Source organism: Sorex fumeus, unplaced genomic scaffold, assembly GCF_029834395.1.
Source record: "Sorex fumeus unplaced genomic scaffold, SorFum_2.1 ptg000047l, whole genome shotgun sequence".
Lineage (NCBI taxonomy): Eukaryota > Metazoa > Chordata > Mammalia > Eulipotyphla > Soricidae > Sorex > Sorex fumeus.
The window spans coordinates 24,992,481-25,011,735 of record NW_026606104.1 but is presented as its reverse complement, the minus strand read 5'-3'; the positions used below and the strand labels follow the sequence as shown (position 1 = coordinate 25,011,735).

Sequence of the window (19,255 nt, the reverse complement as noted above, 5' to 3'; positions counted from 1 at the left end):
AGCAGCAGAATAATTAATTATGATAAAAGATACCGGGACCTTTCTTCATAATGCTTTCCCAGTAAAAATGAACATGGTGTCTTCAAGTTATAAATCAAACTGGAAAATTCAGGATGATAATTCTAGGTGATCTGATGAGAAAAGTCAGGTTCCTATGGCCCTAGGGTCCAGTGAAAATGGAATCTTGCAAAGTGACCTTATTAAGCAAATGGACTAAGTTACACAGGGCCTTGGGGCTCTATTAAGTGCTCAGTAAATAAATGTCTTTTCGGTGAATGAAGGAATGAATACCATCTTCCTTGCAGGCAAGAAAGTTAAATATCTGATTTGTAGGAAAACTCAATCTTAGACTTAGGGTCTCCTGACCCTAATTGTCATTGAGTGATGGACTAATTTCTTATACACCTGGAGCAATAGCACAGTGGGTAGGATGTTTGCCTTGCACACAGCTTACCCCACTGACCCAGGTTCAATTCAGGTTCAATTCTTCCTCCCCTCTCGGAGACCCCGGCTAGCTGAGAGTATCTAGACCACATGGCAAAGCCTGGCAAGCTACCCATGATGTATTCAATATGCCAAACACAGTAACAAGTATCACAATGGAAATGTTACTGGGTCTGGAGCAAATCGATGAACAGTGACCTGTATCTTTCTAGGAATTTTTTTAAGTGGGCTTCTCTATGAATGGCAATAAAGTAGTAATCATTGTGGTTTCTCCAAATGCAAGTTGTTCAGAACTAAAAGCCAGGCAGACCCTTAAAATAAATTTCTAAAGGACAATGGGTCAAGTTGAGGGTCAGAGTTCATCCCATGGACCTGCCCTGTTCCACCATCAACTCACCAGTTTTGCTTCCTCACAGTCAACCAGAAGCAGTTGCTGTTCCTGTTCAGCTGAATCCATTTGGCCTGTAGTCACCAAACCCAAAACATACTTTCTCACTCTGTTTTATTTGTTCATTCATATCTAAAGACACTACTCTCTTTTTTAAGAAATGGTATCGTCTCTTGGTTCCACTTATATAACTCCTGACTGGCTGACTTCTTATCTCTCCAGCTCTTTTAAACAAGTTCAAATGATCCCTAGTTTGTTTGCTTGTTTGTTTGTTTATCTCATGCCTCCTGTGCCTAATCATACTAATCATACTACTTACTTTACAGATATGAATTGTTTGTTTATAGGCATCCTCTCTCTGTAAAATTCTTTTACCAACATCCATGTCTATGCCTGACACATACTAGAAGCTCTATTGTTGAAATTTCCTTTTCCAACCTTTATGCAGGAACTGTGCAAGTAAAATATGAAAAAGAGTAATTCAGTACTTTTTTCCATCTTTTGGCCCTTGAAATTATTTATCCCTCTGGCCCATGAATTTGGGAGTTTAAGAAGGGCTTTATTCTGGATCCACTACTTTCTTGAGGTCATGGTGATCATCTTATGGGCATCTGTAACATGGTTCTTCCTACAAAGTAAGGTTTGGTTTTACTTGTAAAACGTAATGATTAAGGCTCTAGATTGATGAGTCCACTTTGATCAGTCTTCAATGAATGAAGATGTTGGGTTTTAGACCCCTCTCTTTATAAAAAAAAATCTTTAATTAGTGAAACACCATGAGGTACAGTTGTAGACTTACAAATTTTTGTGCTTGGGTTTCAGTTATACAATCATTGAGTACCCAGACCTCCACCAGTGCCCATTCTCCACCACCACTAATCCCAGTATCCCTCCCACCCACCCCCATCCCCCCATCTCGCCCTGCCTCTGTGGCAGAGCATTCCCTTTTGGTGCTCTCTCTCCTTTTGGGTGCTGTGGTTTGCAAAAGAGGAAATGAGTGGGAATCATGTTCGAAGACCCCTCTCTTGACAGCATACACGTTTATTTGAAACTCTGAGAACAAGGATAATACTTATGACTGAAAAATATCACTAAGTTTTAGGGAGTGAGAGAGGAGAAACGTAAAGAGAACAATCATTCTAGGGCTCTTCTCAGCTGCACTACAATACATATGATAATCCCACAGGTTCTGCACTCAGATTTCTTGGATTCAAATCCCAGTTCTGTTCCTTCCTAACAGTATGAACTCAAACAAGTTCCTTCACTAATCTCTCCCACAATATTCTCATCAGTAAAATTAGGATGATAATATAGCATCCTTTCTTGTAGGATTATTTGAATACTGAACACATTGCTTTAAAAACACAGAATAGGGCTGGAATGATGGTAAAGCAGGCAGGATGCTTGCCTTGCACACAGCCAACTCAAGTTCAATCCAGGCACTCTACATGATCCCCAAAGTCTGACAGGAGTGATTCTTGAGCACAGAGTCAGGGATAAACCCAGAGCACCACTGGGTGTGGCCAAAACCTAACCACCCAACTCGCTCCACCCCCCTCAAAAATACAAACTCAGAACAACACCAGGTCCATAGGAAACTTCTTCGTTGCTGGCACTCTAGCCCAGTCAGCTGCTTCTTTAACCTCACACTCGTCATTGGACTCATTTTACTGCTCACTGTCCTTAAAGTAAAAACTTGGAGAAATTTTATCCTTCCGTTTCATTTGCATTCTTACTGCCTAGCACAGTGCCTGTCACCTAAGAGTAAGTGGGTGTCAAATCAATGATGAGGTTTTACAATAATATAATCTCCATTGCAAAAGCCCATATATCACTTATCAATCCAACATGATCAGTATTAATTCAGTGAATACCTACCCTATACTCTACACTGGCAATAATCCCAGTGCACCTCTCATTTCTAGAATGATCACTATGCTAGGTCCTTTGACTCAGTCTGGGTTCAACCCCATGCAATTGCCATTTCACATGACAAATATTGGCCATTTCAAATGGTTCCATCAAATATGTGAATGTATTTTAAGTTTTAATTAAGTAAATTAATACATTTTAAATTAATAAGTTTTTTATTCTATGGTAGAATAGGACAATAATTATCTTCACTTGAATGTGAGAAAGTGGAGAATTGGGGAGGGAAGGAATTTGCCAAGTTCCCATGATTGATAAGTGATAGAGACAAGACTGAGTGCTGTCAGACTCTAGAGCTGGTGCCCTTGGCATTATGCAATAAGGGAAGGTGGGAAAGATGGCTTTCCTCAGATGCTTACTGGCAGAGCATCTGAGAGAAAACAGAGCAATGGTTCAGGAAACAACCAGAATAAAAAACAAACAAAAACATGGCATATATGCAGCACTGAATCGGATCAGATTTCTTGAGACTGCCAGGAGATGGTGTATCCTGTTCAAAATTAACAAAGAAAAGGGTCAGAAACTCTGAGAAAATTCTAACAACTTTCCTTCTGAACACTCTTGATTGTCATTTACTATTGCTCTTGCTGGTAGTGGCCTCAGGCCCTAATCACATTATCTTCAAACAGGAACATGGAGACAGTCAAACAAACAACAAACACTGTCCTCCCACTGTTCATCAATTTGCTCCAGCGGGCCTAGTAATGTCTCCATTGTGAGACTTGTTGTTACTGTGTTTGGCTTATTGAATGCATCACTGGTAGCTTGCCAGGCTTTGCCGTGCAGGTGAGATACTCTCAGTAGCTTGTCAGGCTCTCTGAGAGGGGCAGGGGATCGAAACTGGGCTGACAAGGCAAACGCCCTCCTGCTGTGCTATCGCTCCTGCAGGGAGACAGTAGTTCTCATTTAATATGAGCCCAAGGGGCCAGGGATGGGGACCAGGTTGTAGAGTGTGTCCTGCATGTGTGAAACCCTAGGTTTAACCCCACACATTGCACAGCCCTATGAGCACACTGGGCATGGCCCCCATACCAATGAACAAGAAGCAAATGAAATAAAGATGCTGAGGTTTTGTTCTTAGTTTTAAACATAATTTAGAGAATGTTTCATTTGTTATAATATAGAAGTTGAGGGAAAAATTACTTATTCAAAATGCTGATATGAGCATTTTTGTTATCTCTTGTGAGCACTGCATAGCCAAAGTTACTACATCTTCATGAGATGAAATCTGTGACCCTGAACTTGAGATTCCTTGGCACTTCTTTGTGGAGGGAGGCCTCCCAAGTGGTGTTCAAGGGGAACACAGACAATTCTTGGTAATTCTTCACCAATTGGACTGGTGGTTAGATATATTAGCCTGAGAAAGTGATGCTGCTCAGGCCTTGCATGCCATGGGATTATCTGGGCCAAGATGGCAATACTCAGGTCTTTCTAGGGTTATGCCTGCTGGTGCTCAGGGGACCATGCAGTACCAAGATCAAGCTGGGTTGGCTAAAGCAGAGTAGGCATCTTAACTCCTACACTATCTTTCTAGCTCTTGTATTTCTTTTCAATTTTTTAAATAACCAATTCAAATATGGAACCAATTCAAATAGCTTTGCCCTTTAAAGGGGAGAGGAGCACATCCTAATTATTGTTCTAAAACTGTAGTGTCTGAAGGTTACAATTTGTGTATTGTTTCTCATGTGGTTCTCAAACAATGTTAATTTAGGAAAACATTAATGTTTAATACCAAACATATTAGTAAACAGTTTAAATCAGGTGAATTAAAAAGCATAAAAACTCATGTCACAGCAAGTTGTGGTGTAGGCTTTCTTGGGAGGGGTTTAATTTGGGTTTGGGGGCCACATCCAGTTGTGCAAGTGGTTCATTTCTTACCCTGTGCTTAGAGATCACTCCTAGCAGTACTCAGAAGACCATATGTCATGCTGGGGAGTGAACCAGGATCAGTTACATGCAAGGAAGTATCTTACCCCTGTTCTCTCTCTATGAACACTGTGATTAGCCTTTTCTTTGACTCTGACGTAACTTTGGATTCTGAAAAAAAGTGAAGCTTGATTGTTATCTACTACAAATCTTTGGGCAAAAGTCTTCACATCTCCGAGCCTCGGTATTCTCATCTGTTAAGAACTGTAGCAGCTATCAGATGGATTGATGCAGTGACATGACTAATATCAGCAAAGCTGGGCCCCTAATGTTGGTCACGTCCATATTAGCACTCCTTCGCTCTGATAGTACTTCCTATCATCAATGTGGAAGAGAATGTACTGGCTGATGATGTGATAGCAGGGCATGGGGGGGAGGGGCGTGTTCTCTGGTGAGGGAGGAAGGAAAGGGGCCTGTCGGATGCATAGGCTTCTGAGGAGGGACAGTAACCCACAGAAAACCTGGTGAGATTAAATGCTAATGAATCCTTCTCACGCTGCCTTCCTTCCAGCCCTTGAAGATGCACTGCAGGGTCTGTGCCCTGGTGACAAGCTCGGGACATCTGCTGCGCAGCCGCCAAGGCCCACACATTGACCAGACCGAGTGCGTGATTCGCATGAACGACGCTCCCACCCGCGGTTTCAGCCGCGACGTGGGCAACCGCACCAGCCTGAGGGTGATAGCACATTCTAGCATCCAGAGAATTCTCCGCAACCGCCACGATCTACTCAACGTGAGCCAGGGCACCGTCTTCATCTTCTGGGGCCCAAGTAGCTACATGCGGCGCGACGGCAAGGGCCAGGTCTACAACAACCTGCAGCTTCTGAGCCAAGTGCTGCCGCGGCTCAAGGCCTTCATGATCACACGCCACAAGATGCTGCAGTTCGATGAGCTCTTCAAGCGTGAGACGGGCAAGGACAGGTGAGGAGGTCCAAGGAGACGGGGTGTGAGGGAACACAGAGGGGCAGAGGAGGGCGAGAAAATGTCATTGCTGCTTGAGTCACCCAAAGCAAAGCTCTCATTGTGGGTCCCACTGTGGTGCCGTTGCCTTGCCTGCAGGATCCTTTCAAACTGAAGTTGATAAGCGAAGTGCCATGAAGCACCGGAATCATTTTAGGGCTGATTCGGCCCAGTGCTGGTTTCTGGAGGAAGATGCTCCACAGCTGCTGGCTTACCCTGGCCATCAGCACAAGCTAATTGCTCTACTGCTTTTTATTTTACTTGTAAAATGAACTAACCAAAAGAAAGCAGGATTCTCCCTTTCCCTTTCAAAGGCAAATGTTTTTTCAGCAGACAGGTATGTTTTGAGCACCTCCAACATCACTGCACCTGGCAGGGGCGGACACAGTGGGAAACAGACCTAAACTGTCCTCCCACAATTAGCGACATCGCCAGGGAAGGCAGGGAAGAGGAAATAGTGCTGCATCACACAGGACAGCAACACCTGCCATTATGTAGGGCAAGACTTTCCAAGCTGGATAAAACATGAGATCAATGCAGTGAGTCACTGTAAGGTTTTTTTTTAATGTAATGGAGTGGGCTGGAGCAATAGCACAGTGGGTAGGGCATTTGCCTTACACACAGCTGACCTGGGTTCGATTCCTCCACCCCTCTTAGCCAAGAGTATCTCGCCCTCTTGGCAGAGCCTGACAAGCTACCTACCTACCCATGCTGTATTCAATATGCCAAAAACAGTAAGAACAAGTCTCACAATGTTGTGATATGTTACTGGTGCTCGAGCAAATTTATGAACAATGGGAGGACAGTGGACAATGTAATGGAATGAATGAAATATAATAGTACAGACAGAATCAGCATTTATCCTTCAGAGTAAGGAAACTTATTGCTTCATACATAGATGTCTGTTTGTTTTATCTACAAAAAATACGTAGAAGCTTCTTTTTGAGGAGACAGAAGCATTCTAGAATTGGGTAATTGTGTATGTGAGTGTATATTGTGCACACATAAATACATACTAATGACCACTGAATGTCACACGCATGATAAAATGAAAACTATATATGTTTCTCTGTGTGTGCCTCTATATTATTGTATTCACTTTACCATGCTTCACAGGTTTTCCAATTTTTTACAAATTGAAGGCTTGTGGTAAACCTGTGTTTAGTAATTCTGAAAATTCTAAAAATTGGTACCATTTTTCCAACAGCATGTGCTTACTTAGTACCTTTGAGCCACATCTAATTATGGCACACTATTTTTGTAGATACAATGCACAACTTATAGACTACAGTGTACATAAACAACTTTTACGTACATTGGGAAACCAAAATCTTTATGTAATTCTCTTTATGTTGACAATGAGTTTATTAGTGATTATGATGATGGAATCAAATATGCAGTAGCTCCAAGATGTGCCTGTACAGACACACTCATGTGTGCATTTATTTACTCTGTCATGACGTAGAATATATTTCTTACTACAGGTAGAAAGACTTTACAGAATACTTAAGAGATGAGGAAGGGTTTCTCTCCAAAAAGGTGCTTTTAACCTTAGACTTAGGTCAATAGGCATTTATTTAGATAAGAGAAGACTAGAAGGAGGAGGAGAAAGAGTGGGGGCAGGGTGGGGGAGGGAAAGAGGAAGAAGAGGAAGGGGAAGAAGAGGAAAGGGAAGGAGGAGAAAAGAGAGAAAAATCCTTATGAGTATAGGAATAAGCAATAAGAGAACATGCAGTTAATGAGAGAAAAATTGTCTGTGATTGTCTTGAGAAGTGCACCAGAGACCTGCCCCCAGATGAAGCATAATTGAAGTGTCATGTTCTGAGCAAATCTAGGTTGGAAAAAAAGGAACATCTAGGTATTGAATAGAATGTAATGGTTTAAAGGTAGGATGCCTAGATCACCCTTAGCTCTAGTATATAATGCAGAGAAGGAAAGAAATGAGATGGAAGGGAAGACAGGATAGATGAGAAGCAATGGAGGCCAGGGGTCAAGGGGATTCAGGTACATAGGTGGTATTAAGGAACAATAGCACTAAATATCCAAATAACAGAGTCAACAACACTGAAATCATGAGACCCAAACTTTAACAATTGAACTTGAAGGTGCCTGTTAAGTGGGTATGGCACTTGCCTTGCATGCAGCTAACCTGGGTTTGATCCCAGGTATCCGAGATGGTCTCCCAAGCAACACCAGGAGTGATTCCTTGAGTGCAGAGGCAGGAGTAAGCACCAAGTATCCTCGTATGTGGCCCAAAACAAAAAAAAAATTTAAACATGCCTATCAAAAGGGCAGTTTAGTGGTATAGGAGGGTCTAGGAGGGATCCTAGGAACACTTAAGGAAGGAAATTGACACTGGGGGTGGGATTGGTGCTGAAGCATTATATGTATAAAACCCAACAATGAATAACTTTTTTAATCACAGTGCTTTAATAATAATTTTTAAAATAACATTAAATTCTAAATCCAATTGTCTAACACAAGAAGTTAATTGTTGTAGAGTGGAATCTTAACAAAAGACCATTATTTAATGTCCCCACTCTTTGTGTCAGAGTTTTCTTTTTAAATCCTGGAGATCCTGAGACCATTCCAGGCCTGTCTAGGCAGGAGTGAATATAAGATTTGATTGCAGGGTCTGGTCGGGAGTGTTGGGGTCAGGGAGGGAATTGACTGATACTCTATGGTATTCTTCCTGGAAGCCAAACATAGCTGACATTTAGCCCAGCCAGCTAACTCACAGGGGGTTCCTGGTCATCATCCCAGGCTGCCATATAATCCAGCCATTTATTGCCTTTAAAACCACAAATTAGAGCAATGGTCATTCACTTGATGTGAGTCATTTAACCAAGACTTTTGTAAAAGGGTAAGGATGACTGAAATTATTTACAGCTTCATTTTTCTGATTGGAAAACTAAAAATAAGTAAAAAATTCAAAAAATAAAAAAACACTTCTCTCCTGATCTTTTTAATGGTGCTTTGAGAAAATAAAGTATTTCTGAAATACTGCTGCACTGTTAGTTCCTTGGTATAATTACTCATTACTTTAGATCTGCTGGGGGAAAGAATTATTTTCAATTGATAACTTGGAAATTAATTCTTTTTACTTTTTGATCATCTACATCTTTAGGAAGCAATCTCACATCAGTGCATAGCCCACTCACAAAATTCATTATATTCTGACCAATAAAAACCTTTTACAAACAGAGATCAGCAGTCAGGTGGGAGCCTTTATGTGATGGGTTCTCTAATTTGCCTCTGCTGTGCTGACATCCTTGTGTGAAGATCCACATAATCCCTATTCAGAGGAATTACTCCTAGATTTCATATGGTGCCGTAGTAATCTGTGACTCCTAGAATCTTGGGAAACTCTTACAGAAACTAACACTGTTCTTACTCAGTGGTTGATACTTTTACCTTCTAGGCTACTCTATACACAGAGAACCAAATCAGGGGTCAGAAATATAGTTCAGGAAGTAGATCACATGTCTGGATTATGTATGACCTGGATTTCCAATCCCCAGTAGCACTGGGGATGGTCATGTTGATATGAGCCCCACAAAGTTCAAGAATCTTCATTCAGACTGAAGCAACAGTGGAAGTGATGTGAATTGCTGGGAGTGGTCCTTATTAAAAATAAAAGAAAGAAAAAAACTAAAGAAGTTAATTTTCTAAAAATAATCAAATTAGAAGTAACCCTTTATATCAAAACTATTTCTTTTCATTTAAACACAAAATATTTAGGGTCCAGTGGTGCTTTTTCTATATAAGCTATTCTTGAAACCACATAAGAGTAGCATTTATCAAAAATGAACAACATAAGGTTGGGGCAATAATACACTGGATAGGGTGCTTACCAGGCACAAAGCTGACTCTGACTCAATCCCTAACACCCTATGTGGTCCCCCTACCCCTGACAGAAGTGATTACTAATCACTGAGCCAAGAGTAATCCCTGAACACTTCTGGGTGTGGCCCCCAAATAACCAAATAAGCAAAGTGGAAAGTGTATGAAAGATCTAATATTTTTACATCTTGTGATCAGTGCACTCATTGAAGGTGATATTTTAAATAAATGGGCTAATTCACTATATTTTGATTTATAGAAGTTTCATCCTATTTAAAAGTGAAGAAAAGATGACTCAGGAATAATCTGCATGACAAATGACATAGATTGACAAGTGGTATTCTTTGATATTAGAAAGTAACTGTACTTGAAAATAACTTTATAATTGAATAAGGATACATTAGGAAAATATGATTCAGAACCAATATTATAGTAATTAGATAAAGGAAGCATAAATGAAATAACTGCAGGAAGAATATTTCCATGGAGATTATAAATGAGATTCTGGTGGAGCAGAAAGGCCTTTAATTGTAATTTAGTGTGCACTATAGAATTATCAGCTCAGTGTGTTACTTCATCATATAAAAGAATATCTGATAATTTTCCCTAATAAGCACATGACAGCTCTTCATATTCCTTCATTACAGCTGATTAAGTGTAAAAACAGTAGATATTCCTTTGTTGGAAAAGAAATTTGAATCTTTCTTAAAAGACAGCACAAAGCAGTAGCATTGCTGTAGCACATGATCCCAAAAGGCTATTATTTAGGAAGTCTGTGGAATTTTAAGTGGCACTTTAGAGAACTCTTCACTCTAGCTTCTTTAGTCCTCCACTTTGTATTCTCCCCCATTTTACCCTTAAAAGCTTTTTCTATAGGGCCACGTCCTCTTGTATTTCAATTCCTGGCTTGTGATATACATCAAATAAAAGAAAGCCAAAAGGAGGTGTGGGGGGGGGGGCAAGGGGGACATCTGCCATGGGGAAAAGTCCTCTTAGCATTTCAGGGTAACTGTAAAAATGTAGGGATCCAGATGTGAGTGCCATGTCACAGGGATCAGGGATCAGGGGACATAAGTGATCTGTCATTATCTTTCTGCTCTCCAACCTGTTAGTTAATCACATACCCAGTTTGAGTCTAGAACACAGGCCTTCACACAGTAACAGCCATATAGATAAAAATCAACTCTAATTTGAAGCCACATATGCGGCCCCTTGTCCTTTCAAGTAGCTCTGCTCTGTCTTAACTCCTTCACTCTCAAAGGTCTTATGATTATATAGGTCTGGTCAGAAAGAAGGTGGATTGTTAATACCAAGGCAATCTGGAAGTTGTCGACTCTTCCAATGACTCTCTGACCTCTGCTGAAAACCAGCATTAGACTTGGGGGAGAATATCAGTTTTGGAGAGAACAAAAACATACTAGCATTTTTTTTTGGGTCATACCCGGTGATGCACACTGGTGATTCACAGGGCTTACTCCTGGCTTTGCACTCAGGAATTACTCCTGGTGGTGTTCGAGGGACCATATGGCATGCTAGAAATCCAACCTGGGTTGGCCGCATGCAAGGCAAACGCCCTACCCTTTGTACTATCTCTCCAGCCCATACCAGCATTTCTTTGCAGGTGCTGAATTATGTGCTTCTTGTGTTCTAATCTAGCAACCAAGAAAGGTAAGGAGGGATCTTGATGTATTAACACAACAGCCAAGATACTTTTTTGTGGATATTCTGTCACTTAGTCCACAAAATAGCCTAAAGAGATAGAGTGCCCATCCAATATCTGCTTTGTGATTAGGAAATAAGAGCTTAGAGATCAGTAATAATTTGCCTCAGATCATCAACTAGCTTATAAATGAAACTGCTAACATCCCAACTCACATTATTTCCCTCTTTTGCACCTCTTAAATGCACTTTTTTGGTTATTTTTGGGTCAGGATACAATGAAATGGAAAACACAAATGAGTAAAGGGATTAGGTACTACAAAGTTGAGTTTAGGAATCTAGACAGGAATGACTAAATCATTCATTTCTGTCAAGGATTTAAAAAAAAAACAAAGAACAACTTAAAAGGTCTTTTTGGGGGGAAGGGAGGTTAGTTTAGCCTTGAGTGAAATGGAAATAATGAAAACTGCTTAACAGAAAAGCTTCCCTTCTCAAAGAGGAGTTCTATACAGTGCAAGTATAAAAGCTTCTCTGTAAATCACTTATTCATATCACATATGGTGCTATGGCCCTGGCAAAGTTTGACAGTCTGACCTTGGGGATAAGGTGTTTGAAACTGGCTAATGAGGCATGCCATAAGCACAGAGGGAAAAAACTAAAGACAGCAACCCTCAAGGAACTGAAATTAATATCCACATCAGTTTCATATGTTAGACTAAGTCATTCTCACTGGTTAATTTAGACTCTAATGTTACGGATCTACAGTTATCCTTAGATAGTCGTGTAGTTGGACTTCAATAAGATGTTTGAATGTTAGAGTGCCCAAACCTATTTCCTAAATTTTGTCAACTTTTGGTCTTTAATAAAAATTTTCAGAGATCTCTGAGTATTATAAAGTCAAATAAGCAAATGCTCAGTTCTGGACCCTCTTCCTATGGTCATTAGTCACTTTCCAAATAAATATGCTATTTCTAAGGAATGTTTCTAAGAAAAACATTCATAGTATTGATATTAATTAATCTAATAGAAGGGAGGGTTTTACTCAGAAATTATTTGATAAGTTAATCGCTGATAGACACAACTTTGTGTTTATTTGTATTCATTAAGTTTTTCATTATGCTTGGGAATTATAGTTCTAAAAAGAGTTCACATATGGGACTGTCATCTTACAAGAAATTAAGTTGTGATTAATATGCATGTTAAACATTGCAACAATGATCATCAACTTTGGTGATATGGAAATCCCTTTGAGAGTCCTTTAGGGTCACAATCTCACCATGTGGGAGTGCCCTGTATCCAAAGATTCTAGAATACGATTAGAGATTTCCTTATTACCAGTTATTTATTTAACAAGTGGAAAAAGAGGGAGTGCTGTTGCCAGCTTTGCTCCATAAAGGATTTAAGGTGGTATTAGATATGATTACTTTACCAGCTTGCAGACTTAATTATTGTTCTTTTCAGGAAGATCTCCAACACTTGGCTCAGCACTGGTTGGTTCACAATGACAATTGCACTGGAGCTCTGTGACAGGATCAATGTTTATGGCATGGTGCCTCCAGACTTCTGCAGGTAGGATTTATTCTGCAAGTGTAATTCATCAATAACATTGTGCAGGGCTTATAAATATCTTATTTCAAATATCAAACACAAAACATGTCTAACTGTCTTCTTGAAGCAATTAATTAACATGTTTCAAGCTCTGGGTCTAGAAGCAACAAACAGCATTTAATTATGTGATATAAAATATTGAAAGTTTTTGTTAGTATTGCTGGAGAATTAATCCATCTTGTGGGCTTCATTTATCCTCTGAATATTTATCAACCAAACATAATGCAATAATTGGCATAATGTTAACAATGAACTAGCATTAAGAATATTGGTTTTATTCTCATTTGAAAGGAATGTGGTGATTTTTAATAAATTAAAGAGGGCATTTTTTGACTGTTAAGTCTATTTTCTAAAATTAATATATTCCTCTGAGCTTCCTTCCCTTGCCTCATCAGTAGCCTCCATTTGTGCTTCTAAAACCAAAGGAACAGGCATAATTATTTTGACATATCAATTTAAAGGAAACATATACATATTTCAGTTGCTACCTAAAGATGATACTCCCTGGCCTCTGCCTAGGTAGTTTGCTATGCACTAACCAATGCACTGAGAATATTCACGACCTGATTTGTAGATGTTCAATGAGAAAACTCAGATATAATTTAAAGTATCAGTGCCAAATAAATTCAAAAAATGCCCTAGTTTTGGGGACTGTCAGGTGGGCTGCCAATGGCCTTAATCTGATCTTCAAACAGTAAAATTGAGGAGGGGGCATTTTTAACTTTCTCATTAAAATGTGTCCTTGCTTGTATCTTCACATACTTTAAATCTAACATTTTATCTGAAGCCATGACCTGTAGGCAAAATCAACAGTTTGAAGGTTTGAAACAAAGATGATAAAGTCCTTGATCATGCAGTTATCATTTTGACACTTTCCTCCCACACTCTTTAACCCAAAGACCCGACACAGCAGTAGTAATAGATTGTATGTAAGAGTTAGGTCACATAGGAGAAGGAGAGGTATAGAACAGAGGAGGTCTTTTATATCTTCCAGGAGTCACTCAACCCAGGGACATAATGTAGTAAGGAGAGCAGAGTCTAGAATTAGAACTGTATAGCTTCATAGCCCGGACAGATCATTTGCTAACCTAGTGGGAGCTTGAATAAGTTTTTCAATTCCTCCATATCAACTTTCTCATATTAGAAGTGCACTGGATGATTATAATAGAATCTGCTTTATAGGGTTGTAGGTGGATTAAATAGGTTAATACATGTAAAGTGCTTGAAACAGCATCTGGTTCATGGCAAGAGTTTTCTTGGATCCTCCCCCAGTTCCTCATAACTTAATTCACTAGCCTTGTCTCCCTGTTTAACAAGCTATTGCAAAAAGTAGATAGGATAGTGTAGAAAAGCAACTGCCTCCTTAAAGAAACAGACTAACAAAGGCAATGGAAGAAGCCCTTTTGGGTATGCAAAAAGCCATCAAACTTGATGGTTGTATGGCAGGTACAATTATGTAATATTGCCATTAGGATGCCAGAGAAAAAAAGAACATGAATAAATTGAAATGTTAATGACTTTGAGTGTTCAAGAAAGATTCCATTTATTATGGAAAACAAATGAAAGGCAAGTTAACCTGTCATTTCTCTTACTCAGAGTTACTTCATTATGATTTCATGTAGGTAGGACGGAAACAATTTATGAAGAACACTAATAAAGGAGTCAAGATACTGTCAATGAGCCATATGTTGACAGTGGCCTTGCGTTTTTGTTGCTTATCCACTATCTGAAAGCTCTCATAATTTTTCTCATATGCTTTCAAAAAGAACTATTCCAAGGAACTCAGTGCCCAGCATCCCGTTAGAGAAAAAAAGAGAAGTATGCTGAGAGTTTTCTGGTACAGTCAGGGCTAGAGAAAACATCCTGTACTCAGCTCTAAGATCTGTTAGCATCTATAAGATTGAAAAGACAAGGTATCGAACCAACTATGTCTCAAGTTCCCCTAGTCAGCATTTTCTTAACAAGTGTTGAATCACCAATACTTAGTTCTTCTTTGGGTGACCTTCCATTCTTCAACTAAAAATTAAGGATAAGAAAATAATAACAAGAATAAGTAGTGATAGAATTAACTGAGATCATAAAGTGTCTACTACAGTTCCTAGCACACAGTGTTTTATCAATGCCATCAACCTTACTAATATATTAGCATTATACTATAAGATAATCAGAGATTATCACACTCAGCTCCCGGGAGAGAACAAGGCAGAGTCTCCTACCCTGTGCCTGACTGTCTCCACCAGGGCGCAACAGCTGAAGACCTCCAGGCCCCAGCCAAGGCCATGCTGGGACCACTCTCCACACACTTGGATAAGCCTCACGCATAAAAGAACTGGCAGAGGAACCCAGGTGTGTGGGACCTGGGGCTGAGATCTCCAAGCCTGCACGGTTTGGGACTGGACCTGACAGTAGCTAGACAGTTACACCCACCAACTGCCGTGTAACCCCAACAACGGCCAGGATCCAGAGATTATCACACTCAGCTCCCAGAAGCACGCGGCTGCATTCGCGGCTGCACAACATCTTATCATCTCATACCTACTTTGGACAAACTGGCAGGCTACCAAATGTAACTTGCCCACACGGCAGAGTCTGGCAAACTCCCCGTGGTATACCCAATATGCCAAATACCAGTAACAATGATGGGTCTCATTCTCCTAACCCTGAAAGAGCCTTGAATATGGCACTTTAAAAAAAAAAATCTCAGGGCTAGGATGAAGGAGACGTTACTGGGGCCTGCTCGAGGAAATCGACGAACAACAGGATGGTCATCGTGATACTATAAGATATATAAAATAATGCTTGTGAATATTTTCTAAATGCTTAAGAGCTGCCCAAGGGGTAAAAATGGATTTTTTTAGAGTAAGACATTACTCCTGCCTCTTAAAAGCTTATGATAGAACTTAACACACACACATACACACACACACACACACACACACACACACTACACATTCAAATACACACAAAAAATGAATGGTTAATCTAATCAGTAATTAATCAGGCTGTATTATGATGAAGAAAACAACTATTTGAGAATGGGATCATGTTCTGGGTTCAAGTTAAAGGCTGTTCCAAGGATTATCCCACCAGGATCAGGGAAAAGGGTGGGGTTTAAAGGATTGAAAAAGTGGAAGTGGTTTGAACTTCTGCCATTTGTTACAAAAATTTGGGGATTGGTTCTTCAGTCAATTTGTCTGTTTATGATTGATTGACAAGAAAGAAAACTGCTGCTGTCAGATCTGTTGTGCCTCCCAGCAAGATCATTGCTCTCCTTCCTGATAATCAGGTGGCTTCATCAGTCTCAGCATGGCAACTGGTAAGCGACGAATCTGTTTGATTCAAAATAGGTCCCACAGGACAGAGCAAAATCACTTTTGGAGTCAAGTGGCTCTAGCAAACAGTATCTGTTAACAGAGAAAAGAAGAAATCAGTCCTGCTGCTAATCTAACCAATCCCCTGGTCCTATATTTTGAAAAAATCTAAGAACTGGGGCCAGTCAGATAATACAGTGGGTAGGGCATTTGCCTTACATGTAGCCAACCAGTCTTCAATCCCTTGCACCCCAGATGATCCTCAAGCTCTCCAGGCCTTAATTCTGAGCTCATAATTATGCTCAGGCATAACCCCTGAGCGCCATTGAATATGGCCCAAAAACAAAACAAAATAAAAAGAATCTAAGAACTGTGTAAGGACTATAGTAACTTGTTAGGTTACTTTCTGCGTCAGTGGTCTTAGGCTCAAAGTAACTACATGCCTGGCCCAGGGTTTGAGAACCCAAAGAGGGAGTAAGACTTTAAGCATCTGCACATGACTATCTGCAGAGAAGAAAAAAAAAATCCTTAGGCATGAGACTCAGAAAAATAGTGTGTTCTGGGATTAGAGAGACTATATAGGAATTAGGAAGCCTGCTTTGCATGCAACTGATCCTATTTCAATCCCCAACAATCAATCTCCTGTCTTCCTCTGAGAGGAGTGACATCGGGAGAGGAGTGACCCCTGAACAAAAAAATAGGCTTAATCCCTGAGCACTGCTGGATGTGCGCCCTGTCTCCCCAGTAATGCATCCTTTGTACTGTGCTGTCTTTGCCCTCCTCACTCTGAGAGCCCTCCCTAAGGCTGTTGAGAAAAAGACAGTGGGTGTAATGCGAACACAGCTGGACCCCACCACAGCTCATCTCCTCCTTGGGTCTGCCTGATTCCCATAAACAGACAACCAGGATGAACCAGATGCTCCATGAGTGGCAGAGAGGGAAGAACTTGATGTCCCACAACTAATTAAAACAAGCCAAGCAATGTCTAGGTGTCAAAATCTCTAGGCTACAGGAGATAAGATTTCACTAAGGTCAAAAGTGGGAGCAAAGGTTTTGTGAATTTAAAGCTGGTGAAATCTACCAAAATGTGAACTTTGTGAAGGCAGAGCTTTCTGTGTTTGGTTCATGGTTGGACCATTGGTGTGCCAGTCTATAGCTGTTAATGCTGCTGATGTTGACAGTAGGATTTATGTTCCATAAGTATTATGTGAACGAATTCCCTGTTCTCTAGTCTCAGTAGAATACAGCAAGGACGTTTAGATGTGTAAAAATTGTTCTTTCTGCCTCTCAGAAGCTTTGTGACCCTTGGGAATTTTTTTGTGTTTCATTGAGTCTTAGTGACCTTGGATAAATTATCCCAGAAGTTTTAGTTCTCATAACTATAAAATGGTGAGAACAATAGAATTTTTGTGGAGGGGTTATATGATAATCTCAAAAGATAATTGATGAGAAAAGTTCAGGTATGGCCTCAGTTAGAATAAGCTCCTAGAAAAGGAAGGATTATCTAATATTCATGCTTACCATGAGTCATTTAAAGAAATGCTCAGAGAGCACTAATGAATAATAACCCAATCCATGAACAGAACCAGGCAGGGAAGGACACTTAAAGCTACTTATATGAACTGGCTTTCACTGCACTTCAGTGTTGAAAACCAGTTCCAGAGGATCTTCAGCTTTAGGGGGACAACCCATGAGTCTGCTTCCTCAAAGTGCTGAATGTCCCACTGGAATGAAATGAGGATGGTTTTCAGCAAGAAAAAATTGAGTCAACAGTTGGGTTTGAGTATATCAACCATTTAGAACATTTAGGCATAGCTAGTAATCTCAAAAAATTAAGTTAATCACATACTTCCTCCACTCAAATAATTTGTGGTGGGCATTCACTCTTCAATGATAACTAAATTGAAGGCAAACTTTGCCTTCAATTGCTTAAATATCACTTGAACACAGCACACTTAGAAGGAACAGAGGCTGCACAGGTGTTGCCTAATAGAACTTTCCACTTGGTAGCTTCTGATCCACTAAGCTTATTAAAATATTTTCCCCTTGTCTTCCACTAGATTCAGAGGAAAGCTTGTATCCCTCAAATATTGCAGATATAATGGAGCAAGGAGTTGAAACAAAATAATTTTAGGCCATCCCATCCATTTCATCAAGGACAGGCACTCTACTATCTGTTTAATATTAGATCTCTTCTATGGAGTTACATTTCAACAAAATCTTCTTGGCAAATAACATAATTTTTGTTCTTAGACATCATCATGCTGCTTTCTAATCTAAATCAGCACCTTTCAAGAGAATTTAATCATCACCTTTTTATTACCAAGAGAACTAAGGTACAGTGAAGCACTGAACTTTCTCCTATAGTCATTTCTATCAACTCAGGCATCAGTGACCCAAAGAGAATGTCAATGCCTCTATGCATGGTGTGAGAAAGATAGTGGATAAGAAGAGGAGCTGAGGACAAAATTACAACCTAGAGGAGCAAACAGCGAAAACTTCCATGTGTTCCAACATAAGTGGGGAATCGTTTCATCCAGACAGGCCTTCTCTCCTGTATTCCTGCAATCTCATTGCGCTCTGGGGGAAGAAAGATAGCCCCACATTTTGTATTTAAAACCACAATTTGAAGTGCAGTCTATATAAATAGCCTTGGTGACAGATGAGGGACATGCCTTTGTCAAGGCCTTGGAGAATCTAACACTAATTCTCTTAATCAGCATGAAACCATGCAATCTGGTACTGCAGTAGCTTCCTGACCTTCTTTTCCAAATTTGCCCTTTCTCCTTCTCCACCAAGCACTATTGTGCTGAGAGATAAACCACAAGTCTGACTCTCTCTTACACTCAGTAACACCCCAAGTTTTTGGAACTGAGTTCACACTTCCTAGCTTAATAAGCCCCTCAGTCAGAATCTGCTTTTGCTTATTCTTTTCTGCTCACAAAGATATATTTTAGTTATACATAAAAGCTTGGGAAAGGGTGACTGGGAGAGATGGCTCAAAAGGGAGCCCCAACTTCAATTCCTGGCACTATATGGTTCCGCAAGCACTACCACGTTCAACTTTGTGCACTTAAATGAGAGTAGCACTTCTGAGTGTTCCCCCACATCCACACACACACACACACACACACACACACACACACACACACACACAAATTAAAACATAGAAAAGAAACTTACCTGA

The 19,255-nt window shown here is 40.1% G+C and overlaps 1 protein-coding gene across 1 annotated transcript in view; it reads left to right on the top strand.

The window, feature by feature from the left end:
- ST6GALNAC5 (ST6 N-acetylgalactosaminide alpha-2,6-sialyltransferase 5) overlaps positions 1-19,255 on the top strand; it is a 230,310-nt gene that overhangs the window by 196,515 nt on the left and 14,540 nt on the right. Inside the window, exons 3-4 of the mRNA XM_056122969.1 lie at positions 5,199-5,608; positions 12,611-12,718. Of these exons, the coding sequence (XP_055978944.1) occupies positions 5,199-5,608; positions 12,611-12,718 (518 nt within the window). The remainder of the gene's footprint in view (positions 1-5,198; positions 5,609-12,610; positions 12,719-19,255) is intronic.